The sequence below is a fragment of the Musca domestica genome, unplaced genomic scaffold, assembly GCF_030504385.1.
Source record: "Musca domestica strain aabys unplaced genomic scaffold, Musca_domestica.polishedcontigs.V.1.1 121, whole genome shotgun sequence".
NCBI classification, from domain to species: domain Eukaryota; kingdom Metazoa; phylum Arthropoda; class Insecta; order Diptera; family Muscidae; genus Musca; species Musca domestica.
The window spans coordinates 335,496-357,870 of record NW_026712156.1 but is presented as its reverse complement, the minus strand read 5'-3'; the positions used below and the strand labels follow the sequence as shown (position 1 = coordinate 357,870).

Sequence of the window (22,375 nt, the reverse complement as noted above, 5' to 3'; positions counted from 1 at the left end):
TCTCTGTGTAAACTCTATATTTGTTGTTGTTTTTACTATAATCTATTTAATAATTGTTGTTGTCTGTTTGTTGGATTGTATGATTGATTAATTTTATGTGATTATGAATTGATGTTGTTTTTCTTTCAACTTTTTTTGTTTCCTTTTCCAGCTATTGAATGGGGGTGTGTGTTGTGGGGGAGGGGGAGTTTATTAGTCTTTTACTACCATTTTTCTTGGAAATATTATTTATAATTTATCAATTTTTTGTTTAGTTTTTATTTTTTTTTTTTTCATTCTCTGAAATATATTTACAAAAACAGTTCTTGTGCTTAGCTTTTCGTTTTTAATAAGTTTTTGTTTTGTTCTCTCGTTTTGTGTGTGTGTGTGAGTTTAGTTTAAAACTTTAATAATTTTTCTTACGTTTTCCTTTGTTTCTTGTTTTTTTTTTTTTTTGTTAAGTTCGTTGGCAAAATTTTCAGTATAAGTTTTCTTGTTTTTTTGTTTTCATTTCATGTTAGGTATGAGTTACTTGTTGTTGTTTTTTATTTTTCCTATATATATATCCTAAAAATTATAGGTGCTATCCTCAAAAATACTCTACTCTACTTTGAAAACCAAAAGAAAGAATATCTTTGAAAAAGAAAATATCCTTAAAGTCCGTTTTTTTTAATAAATATTTCTATTGGTACAAAAAACTATATTTTTTCTTTCATTCTTGCTATTTTTCTTTGCTCTCGGTGTTAGTTTATGGGTGTATGTGTGTGTGTGTGTGAGTTTATTCAGCTTATGTCGTGTTGTGTTTTCCTGGGCAGAGAAAGAAAAAAAACCCTAGACCCAAAGTCCATAACATGTATACCCTCTTGGGGTATTGTTGTGGGAAATTTTCTGTTTTTCTATTCCTTTTGTAAATTTCTTGTCGTGTGAATGTGTTTGTGTGTGTGTTTTAGTTTTTCTTTAAGGTAAAGCATACGGTGTTCTAGTTCTGTTTCTTTTTATAATTTAATGTGGGTTTTCGTTTGTATTGTATTTTTTTACTTGTTCTTTATTTGGTTGTGAGAATTCCATTGCTCGCCATCATTACCATCGTAAGTTTTGTTTGGGAATTTCTTGTGTTCTTGTTTTTTTTTTCGCCAGCTATTAGCAGTTGCTTTGTAGTTTTTTTTCTCTTTTTGTTTTTTTTTTTTGGGGAGATGGGGGGGGCTTTGTGGCCTTACCTTCTTTGTGCTGAGCAAATTCATTGCCAATTATGGTTTCAAGGCAACATTTTTCTGGCTGGCTATACGTCCTGGTAAGATATGGGAGGTTTTTTTTTTCATTTTTTCTTTTAAATATTACTTGCAGAGTTTAAGCGCTGAAAAAAAGAAGAAAATAGGGAAAAGATTAAAATTATGTAACAAAAAAAAAAAAAAAAAAAAAAAAAAAAAAAAAAAAACAAAAAAAAAAACTAGTGTGGCGCCCAACGTGGGGCACATATTTGATAGGCATATATGTATACAGCAAACTTTGAAGAAACCGTTTCGAATATATTTGTTTAATTAATTGTTTTTAATTCAAATAAATCAAAGTGGTTTAATTTAAAAAAAAAAAAAAAAAAATCCGAAGCCGTATGGAAGGAACCCCTAAAAATGAACAAGAAAACCATTTTCCTGGTTAATATGAACCTCTTACTCTTCGCGACTCCCAAAAGGGGTATTATGATTCCAATTCTCAATTTGGTAAAAAAATCACGCATTAAAAATTAGTGGCGCCCAACGTAGGCCCTTTTAAGATTCAGTCTCCTAACTGAAAGAAAGTGTTTATGTAAAAAAATAATTTGTTTCTGAAATTACTGCCTTGGATCGGCGATGAACCTCTTGTCCTAGACCCCAGAAAGAAGAAATATCTATTCCAATTCAAAATTTGAAAAATTACAAGCATTAAAAATGAAGATGTTTTTAGTTACGATCTTAGCAAAAATCAATTTTTCCACTTTTTTACGTAAAATTTTGAACAAAAAATAGTGGCGCCCAACGTGTGGCCCACAACAATGTAACACTACAAGGATTTTTTTAATCCTAATCTAATGAACAAATTAATTTATGTCATAGTATTCAAAACTGAAAAATTTCGTTTGAATTTCGAGAGCTCAACTCCCAGGAACCTGCTAAATTAAGGAACCTGCTAAATTGAAGTTTGAAATAAATTGAAACTGTTTTCAGTTACGATTCAATAAAATATCAATATTTTTCGAAATATTTAAGTAACATTTAAAAAAAGAAATATTGTGGGGTCCACAAAAATATAATGTTTCAAGAGAAACTTTTTGATTACTTTTTCAAATGTAACTTCTAAACAGTTTGATTTCGTTGTCCTAAGAAAACATTTTTGCTGTGTTGAGTTCCGAGTCCTGTGGGGAGGATATTTTTACGATAATGGTCTAGAATGGCTGAAAATTTTTAAGAGGGCTATAGAAGAAGATGACTTGTCCTCTGCAAACTAGCTTAAATTTAATGACAGTTAGCTTATATTTAATGACAGTTAATACAAAAAGTGGCGCCCAATGTGGGGCACACTAAAATAACACATTCCCAAAGTGAATATTCGCTTGAGATTTCAACGAAATATTCTATTCTTATTTTTTTCAGGGTTTTGATGGAATATTTTTTCCTGCAAAGATGTCAGAGTCCTGGGAATAGAAATTTTTCAGGACCCATCTTGGGCTACGCAAAATACAGTCCTTAAAACTGAAAAGATTGAGGTTAAGATATTATTTGATCTTGAGGTCAGAGCCTCGGGGGTAAAAATAGTTTGGGGATGACGGCAGTGAGAAGCTAAAATGTCAAAGGGGAGCTATGGGCCAACTTGATGTGGCCGTTTTTTCTGCGACTTAGGTCCAAAGAAAGATTTTTTTTTTTTTGCTAAAAACGTATATTGAGGTATGGAAAATTGTGGCGCCCAACGTGGGTCACATAAAAATAAAATGCTCAAAAATTAAATATAAAGCTCATATTAGGTATAGATTGGCCTTGAGTGGCCAAAAATATTAAAGAAGGCTATCGATGAAGTTTATATGAACTTGAGATCCTCTGCATCCCAAGTAAAGTCAAATAATTACATTAATGTGTTAGCATGAACAATTGTGGCGCCCAACGTGGGACACAAACAAATAAAATGCTCAAAAATTAAATATAAAGCTCATATTAGGCTTGATTGGCATCAGTGCCCTGAGGGTAAACATTTGTGGCCTTGAGTGGCTAAAAGGATAAAAGAAGGTTGTCGAAGAAATTTATAAGAACCAGATGTTCTTTGCAACCCCAGAAAAATGCAAAAAATTACATTAATATGTTAACATGAACAATTGTGGCGCCCAACGAGGGTCACATAAAAATATAGTCTCTAAAACTAACATGAAATCTTCTGTTCAGACACTTTATTCGGAAAATGGGTTAATTTAGTGGGGGAGGGTCATATAAGACACTTTCTTTTGTCTTATTTAGGAAATAAGAATTATTTGAGACTAAAGAAATTGGTCAAAAAAAAAAAAAAAGGGAATAAAAAATTAAGTCCACTTGTTGTTATTTAAAACTAAAAAGAAATCTTCTATCCAAAACTAAATAGAAATCTTCTGTCCAGATGCTTCATTCAGAAAATGGGAGGATTTTTGGTGAATATAAAAGACATTTTTTCTTCTTCAGGATAAAAGACATTTTTTTGGGATCATGGAAAAAAAATAAAAAAAGAAGGTTCACTTTCTGTCTTTTCAAAATTTTGGCAGGAAATGAAAAACAGGATGAAAAAGATTTTTTTAGATCATGGAAAAAATAGAAAAAGATTAAAAAATAAGGTCCACTTTCTGTCTTTTCAAAATTTTGGCAGGAAAATATTTCATCCCCCCCAAAAAAAATCGTGGAATTTAATTCAAGCTTCTGATACCCAAAACAATTATTTATTCTTATTTATTTTGATCCCTAAAAGTATTCAGTTCCCAAGATTCTACCAATTTTACTTTATTCGGAAAATATCGGCATTTTATGACGGGGATATAAGACATTTTTTGGGACTACAGAAATTGAAAAAAAGCACAATCAAAAAATAAGGTCCACTTTTTGTTATTTCAAAACGTGGTCATTAGGGTATTTCATTCTCAAAAAAATAAATAAATAAATAAATAAAAATAAAATAAATAAATAAAAAATAAAATAAGTAAATAAAGTCTCGTGGGACTTTGGACGTTTTGTGATTTTTCAGAATTTATTTAAGACTCCTGAGGCCCAAAGCCAATGAATTTTAAATTTTCTCAAAGAGTGTATTTTTAATCCCTAAATTCAATCAATTTTAGGGCGATTTCAATTTGACAATTTTGAAATGTTTGAATTATTTGACTTACCTCAAATCCATTGGTTTCATCAATGATACCACAGCCTGTTTGTTGTAGTTGTAGTTGTTGTTTTTGTTATATTTTGTTCATCGTTTTCCGGTTGTTGTTGTTGTTCGTATTCTCTATCCTCTTGATGTTGTTGCTGTTGTAGCTTTAATAAACTATTTGTTGCATTTTTTGTTGTTTCAAAATCATTAGCCATTATCGTTGATTGAACTACCAAATTATCACCCGCTACCAGATCATCATTATCACCATCGTCATCATCGACTGTTTTTCCTACCGACTTTTCTAGATTTTCTAAAGCTTTTTGTATACCCAAAATTTCCAAAGAGGAGGGCATATAATAATCACTATCCTCATCACCACGATTGTCGGCCAAGATGTCATCCATGATGGCATTTTCACCACCATACGAATCATCATCATCATCGTCGTCCTTGTCACCATTGTGATCTCTGGCCAGCGATAATTTGAGCACCTTTAAATCCTTGGCCTTCAATGAGTTGTGATAAAAAGCTTGTGGTGATTTGTTGTTGGTGGTTTTGTTGTTCTGCAAGGTATAAGAGAAATGAGGTGATGCCGAGCCCAATGATGATCGAGGGTTTGGCTGATGAAGCATCGAGGGTGGGGGGAATGGTTGCAGCTGATAGATTTGCTGTTGTTGTTGATCGGGCAGGTGTTTGTTGGTATTCAAAATGCTGAGTCTTTTCATAGAATGCTGCTGCTGCTGATTCTGCTGATGATGATTGAGTAAATTCTTTGGATTACCACTACTAAGGCTACCACTAATGCCATTTTGCATTGCTGTTGTTGTTGTTGCTGCTGCTGAGGCTAATAATTTATTACTGTTGCTAAAATGATTGTTCTTATTGTTATTAATGCTACTACCAACTACTTGAGTTTTCCTATTATTATTTATCGTAGATGATGAAGTTGTTTTTGCAGCTGTTGTTGTTGGTGCTGCTGCCGTACTATTGGCCACCACATTGGCTTGCATGGCCCTTTGTTGGGTCTCAAACTAAAGATTGTCTGGATAGCTGCGGAAATTATAGGTTCTGGCCCTCTGGAATTGCATGGTCTCGGCATTGTTGATGATATTGTTGCCGCCACCACCCACACCGCCCGCACCCACCGTCGCCGTATTATAGGGATTGATCATGGGCGCTGTCGACTGTGAATTCATGGTGCCCATGTTGTCATCGTAATTATGCTCATTACTCAGATTACTGCTGGCCTTACTGCTCATGGTATTGCTGCCGCTGTGACCTTTGATGGGCTTAAATATGGCCGTTGTGGCGTAATATTTTTCCATTGGTGGCGGTGGCACCTGGGGCGGCCGGGGGAATATACTGCTCAAGGGGGGTGGAGGTGTGCGGCGTACATTAACATAACCGCCTGGTGTGGAATTGGACATTTTCGAGGGCATATAATCCTGCATGTGGGGCACAGCATAACCTCCTTCAGGAACATCTAAGTGGAAATAGGGCACACAATACAAACGCAAACGAAAAGGGGGAGGTGTGGGAAAAAACCCCAAGGAAGAAAACCGAAAGAAAGAAAGAGAAAAGCAAAGAAAACAAGCCATTAAAACTTAGTTCATTTTTTTCGGTAGAGAATTTTTGTCAAGTCATCACTTAAGCTTTATGGCCAGAGAAACCATACAACCAAACCAACCCACTCTATTTAATATGAAATAGCTGAGGAGGATTAGGTTCTTGGCCATAATTTATGATAGATGTTGCCAGAGAGAGAGTTCAAAAAGCCAAACCAAGGAAATATATGTTTTTTCTCTCATTTTTTTTTTTTTTTTTTTGAGAAACTCCCACTTCTGGCTTTTTGTGGCGTTCGTCTCTTACCTGTATAGTCTGGCGTCATATTACATTGTAAATCATTAACAGCCGCATATCCATTTACTCCACTCGTGTACATATTTACATTAAAGGGTTCGTGGTAGAGGCTATTTTTACCAATTGAATCATTATCATCCACGCTGGCCTGAAACGGGAAGGGAGGGAGAGAATAGAAGAAATATATGGACATTAATATAAAATGAAGAAATGAGAAAGGTGAATGTCAAAATCAGGAAGAGCGAAGCATTTTCATGGAGGATAAGAGAGTCATAATGACGAATTATTTAAGGAAACCGTTGAAAGAGTCCCAGGGGTTATTGGGAATTTTTTGAAATAATATTTTTCAGGGGATTACTAAAATCGAAAAACCTACAGTGAGCTGCCCCACGATGATCGTACCTCTTTTTAGGGATAACAGAAATGTGTTATCGAATTTTAAGGAATACTTTTTCAATGTAGAAATCTTTGTTTTAATTATATTTCTTAAGGATTGCCTCCGGGATAAACATGATCTTTTATAATTTTTAAAAGTTACGGTAACATTTTTTCTTTTCGGGATTTGCAGAATTTATTTAAAAACTTAACGAAAAAAATTCTTGGATTTTTAGTTTTTTTTTTATACGGTCTTAATCCCTTAAGGTATTCGGAATCTTATACAATAATTTAGGATCATCATAAGGATCATAATTCAGGTTAATGTAATACATTTCTGTTTAAACGAAATATTGAATTCTGTCGGAATTTGAAACAATATTTAAAATTATACAAGACTCTATGAAATCAGATTCAATAGAAAGGTCAGATGTTCCACTACTTTCACACAAAAGTAATGATCCATTCTATCCTCTAACCCCATTTCGCTTCAATTGGTCTCTAATTGAGGTGGCGCCCAATGGGGGGCATGAAAATTCACTCCTATTAAATTCAGTGTTTTGTGGACATATTTCTGATGTATTGAGGTGGCGCCCAACGAGGGGCCAGAAATTCCAATTGGTAAAGGTCAGATGTTCCACTACTTTCACACAAAATTAATGGTCTATTCCATCTGCTAATCCCATAGCACTTCGATTGGTCTCTAATTGCGTTTGGCGCCCAACGAGGGGCCTGAAAATCCAATCGTATTAATTTCAATGTTTTGTGGGCATATTTCTGATGTATTGAAATAGAAATTTCAAACGGATTAATTTCAATGTTTTGCGGGCATACTTGTGAGGTATTGAGGTTAGAGTGCTGTGCGTTGAAATTTTATCTGATATAATGGTCTTGGATGGCAAGAATTTTAAAAAGGGCAATGGACTTTTCTTTTTTTCTCTGCAATCTAAGCATAATTTATTTTGTATCTTCTACGAAAAAATATAGAAAATATACAGTCAAAACAAGTAGTGGCGCCCAACGTGCAGCACATACAAATACCGTCGCCAAAACTGCAAAGATTGGTTTAGATTTGAAGCAAGGAATATTAAGAGAGTACATTTTTATTGAGATTAGAGTCCTGAGGCACGGAGAGAACTTGAGTGGATTAGAATTCCAAACGTGGTTATGGTCTACCTTGATACGAACTTGTTGTCCTCTGCAAAAATAAAGATACATATTTTTTGCAATTTGCAAGGAATTTATATATAGGTGCCAGTATGAACAATATGTGGCGCCCAATGTGGGTCACATAAAAATAATGTGTTAAAAACTGAAAAGTTTACTTAAGATTGAAAAAGGTATCATTTCAGGGAAGACTTTTTCGATATTGAGGTCATGGTAATAATTCTTAATTTTTTCTGAGATAATGGCCTTGACTGACCAAAAATTTTGGGGGGAGGGGTCTATTGACCAAGTTGATGCATCCCCAGCAGAAAGGAAGAGCAATTGTCAAGCAAATTTATATTAAGGCACTGCCATGAAAAATTGTGGCGCCCAATGTGGGGCACATGCAAATATAGTCCCCATAACTAAAAAAATGGGTTAATATTTTAAAGAAGGAACATATAATGGGGATTTAAAAGATTAGTATAAAAAAAAGCGTTTGGAATGGTCCTTTAAGTATTTTTCAAAATTAATTTGAGACGTCTGATGCCTGATATAACAAATTTTGAAACAGGGTTGATTGTAGTACTAAAATTGCCAAAAAAAATTAAATTTTTTTTAATGAATGTATTTTGATCTCATAGAGGGTCCCGTTGCCCAAAATTTTACTGAAGATCGGAATTTTTATTTATTTACTTTTTCGGAATGAAGTAGGTTCGGTTGGTCTTTAATTCTGATATTGGAGCCACTTAGACCAAATTTTTTTCGATTTTTTTTTGTCCATTACTATTTTCCGATCATCTCCAAAAACCATAGGCTTCCATTTGAAACTGAAGCGAGATTCCAAATTAACGTACGGAGGGACAAACATGCTTAGATCGACTCAGCTCGGCGAGATAGATCCATATATTACATCGTGGGTCTGGGACCAATATATTCCGAGGGGTTACAAATCTGTTGGTCCAATCGAAGTTATAACACATATTGTTGTAGGGTATGAAAACACTATTTAAAGGATATATTTCTGGGACTATTATGACACATTCATAGACTTCTAAAACATATTTTTGAAGAACTATCAGGACAACAATTGTGTGCTTCTTAAAAACTTTTTTTCACTCCCCAAGGAACCCAATCTTTATACTGACAATTTACAGTTCTTTTATTTCCGTTCCAAAATAAATTTACATTTTCATATCAGCGCCAAACATTAGTTGTTGTTTTAAAAACTTCCACTAATCATTCGAATATCCTTTTTGCCGACAACGCCAAACTTTGCAACAATTAAGTACTTAATTTTTGTTACTTTTAACCTTCAAAGTGGACAAATTCTCAAAAAAAAAAAAACAAGCAACAACAAAGTGCCAGACAAGTTCCATAGCCAAAAAGAAAGAAAGAAAAAAAAAAACAAAAAATTAGGAAAAAAAAATTTTTTGGAAAAGCAACTGCATATTAGTTCCTTATCCACAACCAGACCGAACGTCTGACATTCATGGCAGACTTTTTCCCAAAAAAATCCTTTTTTTTTCTTTTCTTGCAAAAGCCAACAGACCAAAAAGAGAAAAATCTGTTTTTTATTACCATTTGCGTCTTATTATTATTTGTTTGGATTGTTATGTTATTCTGCTATTAGTTGGCGACCTCTAACCCCCCATGAACGCCCTTTCTGACTCCAGCAATTTTTCATTTGTGTGTGTGTGTGTGTGTGAGTGTTTTCTTGCTGATGATACTTACTTTAATTCCTGTGCCATTTGGTCGATGCTTATCAACATTGCCACCCAATGTATTCGGATTAAAACTATATTGGAATGCATCCAAAACATTGCTACCACGTGCCCTCTTCGTCCGGGAGACAATAAATAATATGATAGCCACCAGCAGTATAATGATGGTAGTTAAGACGACAATAACAACGCCAATAAAATTCTCATCGGAGGGTTCCTGATCGATGGGTTTGGGGGCGATTACTGCAAAGAGATGATAGGGAGAAAGAAAAAAAAAAAAAGATGAGAAAAAAATTAAATTTAATATTTCGCCAGAAATTAATGAAGTGAATAATAGTGCAGACAAAAAATATGTGATAAGTCAAATGGACATTTTGCAGACTTTTGGGGAGATTAAATGAACTTCTTTAAAATTAATTTTTAGAGGGCCTTATTTTCAGAAATTCAATTTTTTTTTTTTGGAAAATTATTAATGGGTTATTTAATAAATAGGTATAATTTGAATTTTGTAAAAATATAAAAAATTTGAGAGCTTGTTTTTCCAAAAATTAAAAAAGGGGAAATTATTATATTTAAAATCATGAAATTTTCCAAGGCCAAGAAAATTTTATAATTTAATAAATACTTACTTTTAGGGAAATTAATTTGATTTTTCAATAAATATAAAAATTTAGAGATATTTTTTATTTATTTTTTTTAGAAATTTAACAATTTTTTAGGAACATTTTTGTAACTAAAAATTATGAAATTTTTCAAGGCCAGACTTTTAGGAAGATTAAATATTTTTTTTTATATTTTTTAATTTTTCTAATATTTATTTTTATTATTTTTTTTTTTTTTAAAGAGTCAAAATCCAGTATTTTTTTTTTTTTTTTGGAATACTAACAGGAATGCCTTAAAAGATCAAAGCTAATAGTGGGGTATTTTTATTCCCTTCGCCATACATTAATTAATAATTTGACTTTTCTAAAAATATAAAAATGTAGAGATATTTTTTATTTTTTTTTTTTCTAGGAATTTAACATTTTTTTCGGAAAATTTTTGTAACTAAAAATTATGAAATTTCCCAAGGCCAGACTTTTAGGTAGATTAAATATTTTTTTATATTTATTTTTATTTTTTTAAGAGTCCAAATCTAGTAATTTTTTTTTTTGAATACTAACAGGAATGCCTTAAAAGATCAAAGCCAATAGTGGGGTATTTTTATTCCCTTCACGATGCATTAATTAATTAATTTGACTTTTCTAAAAATATAAAAATTTAGAGATATTTTTTATTTTTTTTTTTCTAGGAATTTAACATTTTTTTTTCGGAAAATTTTTGTAACTAAAATTATGAAATTTCCCAAGGCCAGATTTTTAGGTAGATTAAATATTTTTTTATATTTTTTAATATTTATTTTTATTTTTCCAAATCTAGTATTTTTTTTTTTGGAATATTAAAAGGAATGTCTTAGAAGATCAAAGCCAATAGTGGGGTACTTTAATTCCCTTCACCATACATTAATTAATAATTTGACTTTTCTAAAAATATAAAAATGTAGAGATATTTTTTATTATTTTTTTTTTCTAGAAATTTAACAATTTTTTCGGAATATTTTTGTAACTACAAATTATGGAATTTCCTAAGGCCAGACTTTTAGGAAGATTAAATATTTTTTATATATTTTTATTTTTTAATATTTATTTTTATTTATTTTTTTTAAGAGTCAAAATCTAGTATTTTTTGGAATACTACAAGGAATGCCTTTAAAAAAGCCAATAGTGGGGTATTTTTATACCCTTGTACTTGGAGAGTACATTAAGTTCGTCATTTCGTTTTTAGCACCTCGGAAATACTTTTTAGACCCCACAAAGTATATATATTCTTGATCAGCATAAAATTCGATATCGATTTAGAAATGTCCGTCCGCCCATATGACCTTCTGTGGAAATCACTCTAGCTTCCGAACGAAATGAAGTAGGTTGATAAAATTTTACTCAAATGTATGTTTTGTCTGCAGAACTTTTGGTATTGAAAATGGGTTATGTAGGTCCACGCCTTCGCATAGCCCTCATATAACAGCACCTCCCGATATTCGATATTTTGATTATTTTAGCGACTTTATTCACCGGAATTGTTTAAAATTTGGTATTTGAAGTTTGTAATGGATACCACAGCCTAAAACAGAAAATTGTCCGCATAGGTGCACGCTTTCTTATAGCCTCCAATAACGGTACCTCCCAATATTCGGTATTTTGATAATTTTAGCGTCACTATTCACCGAAATTGTTTGAAATTTCGTATTTGTAGTTTCTAATAGGTACTACACTACTGTGACAGAAAATTGTCTGTGCAGGTCCAGATCTTCGCATAGACCCCATATATCAGTACCTCCCTATATTTGGTATTTTGACGTTTGTAGGTACAATATTCACCGAAATTGTTTGAAATTTCGTACTTAGAGTTTGTAATGAGAACTACAGTCTCTGCTGGAAAGTTGTCTATGCAGGTGCAGGTCTTCGTATATCCTCTATACAACCCTTTAAGCGGCGATTTGACGATTTTTCGGTACAATAGTCATTCAAATTGTTTGTTATTTCGAATTTGAAGTTCTCCATCGGTACTACAGCCTGTGACAGAAATTTTTTTATGTAGGTCCAGGTCTTCGTATAGGCGCCATATATCAGTACCTCCCCATATTCGGTATTTTTGTATTTTTATGGTTTTAGCGACATTATTTACCGGAGTTGTTTCAAATTTCGTATTCGAAGTTCGTAACGGGTATGGCAGCCTGTGACAAAAAATTGCCTATGCAGGTCCAGGTCTTCGTAAAGCCCCCACATATCGGTAACTCCTTATATTCCGTATTTTTATGATTTTAGCTACATTATTCACCGGAATTGTTTCAAATTTCGGATTTAAAGTTCGAAATCGTTACTACGAAATCGTAACAAAAAATAACTATGTAAATAATCTCCGTACAGCACCCATATGAAGGTTTTCATTTGAGCGGTATTTTTCGACGGATATTAAGAAGGCAAAACTGGGATATTTTTTTATTTTTTTGTAATTTTCAGGCTCCTTCCGAATGGTGGAGAGTATACAAATTTCGGCCGAACATAGCTGCATTTTTATTATTTTATTTATTTATTTATTTTATTAATTTTTATTTATTTATTTTTTTTTTTGAAATAGTATCCATAATTTTGGATTTTTTAAAATACATTTGCTGGCTGGAATATTTTTAGTGACTTTCTAAAATATATTCGAATATGTGATTTTTTTTAAGTATTTTTAAATTCTGCTTTTTTATTATTTTACTTATTTTATTTATTTATTTTTTTTTTGAAATTGTATCCATAATTGTGGATTTTTTAAAATACATTTGCTGGCTGGAATATTTTAGTGGTTTTCTAAAATATATTCGAATATGTGATTTTTTTAAATATTTTTAAATTTTGAATTTTCTTCCATTCCCCAGCCCTTCCTGTTTATATTTTCTTATGCCAATTTTGTTAATGTAAAGCAAAAATACAAAAAAAAAAACACAATCAGCAAAAATCCAGCTCTGACTGAAATCAAAGTCTGTAAAATGCCCCAGCATAGCTGTGGAGATGAAGAAGACGAAGAAAAAACAACAAATAATCAGCGAAAACTTACATTGTGGTCCATTATTATAGTTGCGTTCGCCATTAAGATTTGTTGTTGGCATTTTACCACCATTTTTATTATTATGATGATATTCATTACTTTGTAAAGGATATTCACGGGTATCCTGTGGCAATAAGGCGCCACGCTGCTCCTGTTCGTCGGTGAAATTTCCCACGGCCGGTACTGCAGATGGATAGAAAAAGAAAAACGGAAAACAGAATACAGATATTAAATATTAGTAAATTTTTTTTATATATTTTTAAATTATTTAAAAAGGATTCAAAGAGAGAGAGAGAGAGAGAGTTGTGGCAGTAATTCAAATGCTTGCTTGAATAAATAAATAGTTTATTTTATTTTAATTTCTATTTTAAGACTTCTTCCGGGCAGGATATTTTTTTTTTTCATGGCAAATAATTTACTCAACTTCATTATAGAATCAAAGAAATGAGGAAAAAAGGGAGTAACGGGATTTTTTGTAAAGTTTTTTATTTCCAGTATGGCTTTGGGCAATGTAACCAGGAATCCAACTATATCCTTTCATTTGAGCAAAAAAAAAAAAAAAAAACAACAGCAACATCTGTCTGTCAGTTCAAATCCTTTGGTCCCTTTTGTTTTATAATCAGGCTTTGAGGTTCTATTTTAGTTTCACTACCCAACACCCCTTCCTCCACACTTTCCCTCCCTCTCTCCCCCTCTCCCTTCCTCTCTTTCCCTCTCTCATTTTTCATTTACTTCCCACATAAATAAAAAATTAAACATTTTATATTATGTGTAAAATTATATCAAACTAGTTTTTGTGGGGCGATTATCCTTTTTTAGTTTCGCCTAGCTTTGCCTCAGTAAATTAAGGCCAGCTCAGTTACTGAAATCCTTTTTTTTTTTGTTGTCTTCTGGATTTCAAAATACCTACAACTCAAAGGCTTTTAATTGTCATGCCAACAAAACAAAATAGAAATTCCTTTTTTGTCAAAAACGAAAATGATTTAGAGATGAAATCGTAAGCCAAGAATTGAAAAGTCAAACAAAAGCTGTCACAACAAAAGGTAATTCCGAACAACAGATTGCCTGCTGTGATTCCAACCACACACAACAGGATGCAAATGTCCTTTATTTTTTTTGTTTTGTTTTTGATATAGGTGTTGGGATTACATTAAAAATGTATGCAGATCGATGTGGTGTGTGATATATATCAGGGCGAAAGGTGATATATGTGTAAAATCACACATCCACACATATGGACATGGGAAGTATATGGTTCAGTGACATAGTCTTCAAATGGGAAGGATTTAAACAATTTGCGGAAATTATTTTAAATTTTAGGAAATTATTTAATATTTATATGTGCCATTTTTTAAAAACCTCCCTGGTATAAAACCAAATCAATTCAACACAAATATTTTAAAACGTCCCAAAATTGAAAAATATGGTCAGGACCCTCAGAATGACTAAAAAGTCAGGGGGTAAATTTATATGAAGGCTGTACGAAGAGGATGATCAGCACTATCAATTTTTTTTCAATAGCCGAAATGTCAGAATTTGGCGAAATTAAATGGGAAAACATGGCCAAACGTAAAATATGTTTGAAATTCTCCCATTTACTCTAGATGGCGGCTATACCAAAAAAAGTGGACCGATATGACCCATTTTCGTTATCAATGACATGGATGTGGTCCAAAGATCTCTGTCAAAAAATGGACCGATATGACCCATTTTCCTTACCAATGATTCTGGATGTGGTCCAAAGATCTCTAACAAATTGCAGAGCTCTATCCTAAATGTTGCGAAATATACCTCAAACTATAGGGGAGCCTTTGAATATCGGCAAAACTATATAAAGGCCTTGCAAAGGCCTTAGGCTCAAGAGGCCGAACCTCTTTGTATTGATCTACAAGCGAGCATTATGAAATGAATTTAGAATTTTTCACAACCCACACGGGCCATTGGACAGTGAAATTTAAATTTTTCAAAAGTGAACAAGGTTTTTTATGGACAAAAATTGATGATATTTTTTTAATGGTATATTTTAAAAACACAGATTTCTTCTGTTCTGAGACTCACAATGAAATTTTATCTAAAATAATTCTTCCTTTGGTACTTTGCCCAAAAAATGATGGGAAAAATGACATTTTGACTTGGATTGAAAATGTGTTAGATTACAAGAAAAAAGTAAACAAATATTTTTAATTTATGGATCATGAATTTCGAACGCAAATATCTTAAAAACTATTATACCTAGATGTATGATTTATTCTGAGATTTATAGTGAAATTTTGCGGAGAATATTTCTTCTTTTAACACTTTTTGCCTAAAATGAAATTTTATGTTACTTTCAAGGGTCAAATCCGAAAAAAGGCGCAAGAAAAATTCATCAAAATATATGGGAAATATTTTCGAGTTTTTTTTTTGTTTTGGGAACAATTTTGCATTTTTTTTTTTTTTTTTTTTTTTTGATATAAAGTAAAAATAGAGATTTTTGTTCTGTGGTGACTTATAGCGAAATTTTCAATATTTTTGTCTTTGACGTCATTCGTCTACAAACATGTTTTGTAGGAGAATTCAACATAAACGTCGCATAAAGTACGACTCTAACACTAAAATGTGGTTTTCATATTTAAGAATTTCTGACTATAGACATTTGATGTTTTCTAGGACCTACAGTAAAATCTTATGGAAAAAAAAAAAAACATTTGTAGAATTTTTTGATGGGCTACGATCACATTTAAAGGGAGATTTCATGCATATTTTGAAAAAAAGGACCAAAAAGACCCCCTTGTTGACTCACATGAGGGTTAAGAATTTCCATCAAAATAATCCACGTATTTGTATCTACAAAATTGCCCAAGACACTATTGAACTAAAATGTAAGGATTCCACGAGTTATTAATACGAAAATTCCCAAAAGTGAGGAAATGGAGGAATTTGTTCCCTCTTTTGAAAAAAGGACCAAAAAGACCCCCATGTTGACTCACATGAGGGTTAAGCATTTCCACCAAAATAATCCTCGTATTTGTATCTACAATATTGCCCAATACTCTATAGAGCTAAAATGTAAGGATTCCACGTATAATTAATACGAACTTTTCCAAAAGTGTGGAAATGGGGGAATTTTGCCCTTCTATCGAAAATCTTGGAAAATAAAAATAAATAGTTTTTTTTTATATTTTTTGTTGTTTAGCTGTTACCAGATTGTAAAATTGAACGCTTTTTACAATATTCTAGGCAAAAAAATTTAAATGTTGTGAATACTTTGATTGTTAGGAAACCGTTGGGCGCCATTTGCCAAAAGGAATAATTTTCATTGAGTACCTGAGGTGACTTTTAGTTGTTAACTATGTTCAAACCCGTTTCAGGATTCAATAGTTATTAATTGTTTCTAATTATACAGAAAACGTTGGGCACCATATGCAAAGGAAGATTAGTTGTTAGGAAAACGTTGGGCGCCATTTGTCACAACGAATAATTTTCTCTAGTTACCTAAATTCACGTTTAAGTTCTAACTATTTTTGAACACTTGTAAGGATTTAATATTTATAAATGGTTTCTAATTATACTGAAAACGTTGGGCGCCATTTGTCATAGAGAATAATTTTCTACTCTTACCTAAGGTCAATTTTTGGGAAAACGTTGGGCGCCATTTATCAATACGAATAATTTTCACTGGTTACCTAAGGCCACTTTTAGATTTTAACTATTTTAAATTCTTTTGCCGGATTTGAAATCTTTTAATGGTTCTAAAAGTGTTGGGCGCCATATGCATTGGAAGATCAATTGTTGGGAAAACGTTGGGCGCCATTTGCAAAAAAATAATAATTTTCTTTGGTTACCTAAGGCCACTTTAAGATTCTAACTACTTTGAAATTCTTTTTAGGATTTGATATCTTCTAATGGTTCTGAAAGTGTTGGGCGCCATATGCATAAGAAGATCAATTGTTGGGAAAACGTTGGGCGCCATTTGTACAAATAATAAATTTCTCTGGTTACCTAAGGCCACTTTTGGATCCTTACTATTTTCACACTCTTTCCGGGGCGTTGGGCGCCATATGCAGGGGAAAATTGGCTTTGATTTATTTTTATATCTATATTATATCTATATTTTTCGTATTTAACGTTTACTATTTTGAAAAAACATTCTCAAAGTCTCTTAGACGATTAACACTTTTCATTTTTGACTCATTAAATTTAGAAGTTTTTTTTTTTTTGGGTTCGATCTTTAAATTTAAAATAACCACGTTGGGCGCCATTTGTCTTAAGGACATTTTTTCAAAGGGTGGCACCTTTGACCATTCGTTCTTTACATGCTGTGGTGAACTTTCTTCAGAATATGTTAGAAATGTTAATAAAAATAGTAGATCATAATATGTTTTAAAAATATTGAAAGCGTTGGGCGCCATAGGTCGAGGAAGGATTTTTTACTTGGTCCATCACTTTAAAGGTCGATCTCTATGTTTTTCGTTTTCTACGTTGGGCGCCATTTGCTTAGGAGGACTACTCTAAAGGTAAATACTTTTGAGGTTTAAGTCCATTCATTTTACGACTTATTAAATTGAGACGTTTTTGTGTGTTCGATCTCTATGTTCCCAGTTTATAACATTGGGCGCCACTTTCTAGGGTGTTCATTTTTTTAACTTAATTTTTTTTCCGAAACTTGTTGAAAATTTTGGACGTATTTTTATAACTTTTTTAATTCATACATTTTTGTATTCTATCTCTATGTTCCCTTTTTAACTTCCATTTTTTTTTCAGAAATTTTTTGAAAATTTTGGATGCCATTTGCTAGGGAGAACTTATTGTTTGGCCGGTCTGTTAAATTTAGACGCTTTTTTCTTTTTTATTTCTATTTTTTTCATTCATTTCAACGATTAAATTTGCATTAATTTTTTTAAGTTAAATTCCATTCATTTTACGATTTATTTAATTGAGACGGCTTGGTTCCCAGTTTATAACGTTGGGCGCCACTTTCTAGGGTGTCCCTTTTTATCTCCATTTTTTTCCAGAATTTTTTTTTTGACAATTTTGGATGTATTTTTACAACTTATTTCATTCAGACGTTTTTGTGTTCGATCTCTATGTTCCCAGTTTATAACGTTGGGCGCCACTTTCTAGGGTGTCCCTTTTTAACTGCCATTTTTTCCAGAAACTTTTTGAAATTTTTGGACGCATTTTGACAACTTATTTAATTCAGACGTTTTTTGTGTTCGATATCCATATTCCCAGTTTATAACGTTTGACGCCATTTTTCAGGGTGTTCTTTTTTAACTTCCATTTTTTTTCAGAAACTTTTTGAAAATTTTAGACGCCATTTGCAAAGAAGTATTTATTTTTGTCCGGTCTATCAAAGTTAGACGCTTTTCTTTTTATTTAATTTTTTTTTTCATTTATTTCTATTTTTTTTATTTATTTTAACGATTAAATTTGCATTAATTTTTTCCCATCACTTCTTTTTGGCCTCTGCACTTTTTGATTTCTATGGGGGAAAAGAAATGTGAAAAAAGCATTGATCTAAATGATTGACAGCATGAAGAGAGAAAGAGAAGAAGAAGAAAAAACCGAACGCCGAAGAAAAATCGAAACTTTTAAAGAAATCTAGATTTTGTGTAAAGAAGGGCGGGAGATGTGCGGAATGATAGGAAAATCATTTTCAGCTTCATTTCACTTTCAAGTGTCAAACACTTGAAAATGCATTTTTGCATACAATGCCAGGACCAGCAGTACCCACAAACAGCACACCCCTCCCCGGCCACTCGTCCACCCCTCCGCCCATACAAAGAGCTGGAAATCTTGAAAAAAACATTCTTGCACAAAGGCAACGTCCATTGTCGTCATTCATCTTTTGTAACTGAAATCGAATGCATTTGAAACGTTGTCGTCATCACCATCATCGGCAGCAGCGGGTAGCTTTATCATGGGATATGGCCCAGCAGAAATGCTGGGTTAATACTTTTCCCTTAACCTCCCTTTCTCCCAGAAGACAGTTGCTTTACGCCCGAGATTTCATGCATTTCGATTTCGATTCGTTTATTTTATTGTTGCCCGGCTGCCTGCCAGCCAGCCTGCTGCTGCTGCCTGTTGTTCGATTATCAACAATGGCCAGTGACATTTGGAATGCTTCACACAAAAGGACACAATTCAAATGCAAAAAATCCCGCACACACACACACACAATGCAAACGATTCAGCAGCTATCAAATGAATGAAATCAGATGAGACGAAACGAAACGTAGTTCAGATGAATGGACAATTGAATCGATTGGTAGTTGTTGTGGGGTTAGGGAGGAGAGGAGAGGGTTAGTGGTGCTGGCAAAGGCCTTTTGAGACCCACACACACATACATACAGACACTGAGAGACATCACGATTTTGAGTTCATGCTGATAGTGCCTGTAAGGACAACGAAAACAAAGATGATGATAATACCGATGCTGCTGCTGCTGATGATGAGGTTTATGTTACTCTTCCAAGAAATAAGTGGGACGATGCTCATGGTCGCGTGCTATTAGTCCAGAGACAGAGAAGTCAATAAAACTGTCCAACCGGTAAACGTAAACGTTTTTATTATATGGCACTGCATAATTTTTCGATGAAATTGAAATCTAAGTTCACCACTTCCCCCACCAGCCCGGCCTTGCAATCGGTGGAGAGAAATAAAAACTAAATGCCAAGACAATATTCTGGCCAATGTTTCGGAACGGATTTCAATAGATATTGAAATTTGAACATTATAAGCATGATGAAGAAGATGATGAGGTTTGGAACAATGGGAAATACCTTTTTATGGCCATTTTGTGGGGGTAAAATGAGGGGAAGGAGCTCATAATGCATTACAACCCTCTATGTCGGAAGAAGAGCCAGGGATGGAAAATGAAAAAAATGCAATCGAAGTAGCACAAACCTAGGGTAAGAAGAAGGGTTTTGGAAAGTGAAGAAATCAGCATCTGGTGGTGATCTAGAGGATCCGGAGACCTATTACATATTTCCTCTCCCTCTCTCTCCCTCTCTCACAGCTGAATTATCCAGAGATGGGAAATTGTATATACCAAGTAGCTTTGCTATAGAGTTGGGATAGAGTTGGGCAACAAAATGTTTTCAAAATTTGGAGTTTTGAAATTTTTTACAATTTTATACGTTTTATACATGATGTCAAAAACGTTGAAAATTTTATTTTATCACCGTGAATTGAAAAGTTTAGGTATGGACATGACTTCAAATCTTCGAATTTTAAGTTTTTGACGTTTTATACAAAATTGTCAAAAACGTCGTAAACCATTTTAAACTCACATTTTGAGTAAATAGGCTCTAAAATGAATAGATTAAGTGTGGACATGACTTAAAATGTTGGAATTTATGTTTTTTGACGTTTTATACAAAATTGTCAAAAACGTCGTAAACCATTTTAAACTCATAATTTGAGTAAATAGGGTCTAAACCGAATAGTTTAGGAATGGACATGACTTAAAATCTTCGAATTGCATGTTTTTGACGTTTTATACATAATTGTCAAAAACGTCGTAAACCATTTAAAACTCATATCTGAGTAAATAGGCCCAAAACTGAATAATTTAGGTATGGAAATGACTTAAAATGCTCAAATTTCATGTTTTTGACGTTTTATACAAAATTGTCAAAAACGTCAAAAACAATTTTAAACTCATACTTTGAGTAAATAGGCACTAAATTGAATATTTTATGTATCGACATGTCTTAAAATGCTCAAATATTTTTTGACGTTTTATACAATATTATCAAAAACGTCGTAAACCATTTTAAACTCATATTTGAGTAAATAGGCTCAAAACTGAATAGTTTAGGAACGGAAATGACTTAAAATGTTCGAATTTCATATTTTTGACGTTTTATACAAAATTGTCAAAAACGTCGTAAACCATTTATAACTCATATCTGAGTAAATAGGCCCAAAACTGAATAGTTTAGGTATGGAAATGACTTAAAATGCTCAAATTTCAATTTTTTTACGTTTTACACAAAATTGTCAAAAACGTCGTAAACTATTTTAAACTCATAGTCTGAGTAAATAGGCACACAATTGAAAATTTTAGGTATAAACATGACTTAAAATGCACAAATTTCAAGATTTTGACGTTTTATACAAAATTGTCAAAAACGTCGTAAACCATTTAAAACTCTCATCTGAGTAAATAGACTCAAAACTGAATAGTTTAAGAATGGAAATGACTTAAAATGTTCGAATTTGTTGTTTTGACGTTTTATACAAAATTGTCGTAAACCATGTAAAATTCATATTTTGAGTAAATAGACACTAAATTCAATAGTTGAGGTATAAAAATAACTTAAAATGTTAGAATTTCATGTTTCTAACGTTTTATACAAAATTGTCAAAAACGTCGTAAACCATTTTAAACTCACGTTTTGAGTATATAGGCACTAAATTGAATATTTTGGTATAAACATGACTTAAAATGCTCAAATTTCAAGATTTTGACGTTTTATACAACATTGTCAAAAACGTCGTAAACCATTTTAAACTCATAATTTGAGTAAATAGGCTTTAAACCGAATAGTTTAGAATGTACATGACTTAAAATCTTCGAATTTCATGTTTTTGACGTTTTATACAAAATTGTCAAAAACGTCGTAAACCATTTTAAACTCAAATTTGAGTACATAGGCACTATGTATTGAACAGTTTAGGTATAAACATGACTGAAAATGCTCAAATTTCAAGATTTTGACATTTTATACAAAATTGTCAAAAACGTCGCAAACCATTTTAAACTCATATTTTGAGTAAATAGGCTCTAAACTGAATAGTTTAAGTGTGGACATGACTTAAAATGGTCGAATTTCATGTTTTTGACGTTTTATACAAGATTGTCAAAAACGTCGTAAACCATTTTTAACTCGAATGTTGAGGAAAATAAGTACAAAAATCGTTAGTATGAATTACATTTTGAAATTACAAAAAATTCTACTTAGTATAAATCGTGTCAAAAATGTCAAAATTTTGTAAAAATGTATGTTTGTAAATAATTTTTTAGTATTATACATTTTATACATGGTGTCTAAAAGGTCATAAAAATGATGTTAGCATTCCATATTGTAAAGTTTCGCTATAAATATGGTTGAAAAAAGTGGAATTTTGTGTTTTTAACGTTTTATACAAAATTGTCAAAAATGTCGTAAACTATTTTCTGGCTAGATTTTTAGCAAAATAACAACGAAAATCTTTCAGATATATGAATTTTTAAAAATTCCGTCTAGTATACAATGTATAAAAATTGTCAAAAACGTCAAAATGTTGTAAAAAATAATCTTTTTCAGGGTTTGGTTACA

At 32.3% G+C, this 22,375-nt stretch overlaps 2 protein-coding genes across 3 annotated transcripts in view; both read right to left on the bottom strand.

Annotated features, from left to right (window-relative positions):
* Nucleotides 1-254: 254 nt before the first annotated feature.
* On the bottom strand, nucleotides 255-5,339 carry LOC131800685 (myb-like protein I). The gene is made up of 2 exons (XM_059118342.1): nucleotides 4,349-5,339; nucleotides 255-1,333 (listed from the first exon to the last, which is right to left on the bottom strand). The coding sequence occupies exon 1, from the start codon at nucleotides 5,337-5,339 to the stop codon at nucleotides 4,368-4,370; it is 972 nt and encodes a 323-aa protein (XP_058974325.1). The 3' UTR covers nucleotides 255-1,333; nucleotides 4,349-4,367.
* A 21-nt stretch (nucleotides 5,340-5,360) lies between these two features.
* Nucleotides 5,361-22,375, bottom strand: part of LOC101900124 (discoidin domain-containing receptor 2) — a 140,308-nt gene continuing 123,293 nt past the window's right edge. The window contains exons 9-12 of one of the 2 annotated variants that reach the window (XM_059118340.1): nucleotides 13,077-13,250; nucleotides 9,445-9,677; nucleotides 6,199-6,337; nucleotides 5,361-5,812 (exon numbers count right to left, since the gene is read on the bottom strand). In XM_059118340.1, coding sequence (XP_058974323.1) covers nucleotides 5,361-5,812; nucleotides 6,199-6,337; nucleotides 9,445-9,677; nucleotides 13,077-13,250 — 998 coding nt within the window. The remainder of the gene's footprint in view (nucleotides 5,813-6,198; nucleotides 6,338-9,444; nucleotides 9,678-13,076; nucleotides 13,251-22,375) is intronic. The other variant, XM_059118341.1, reaches the window with a different exon arrangement.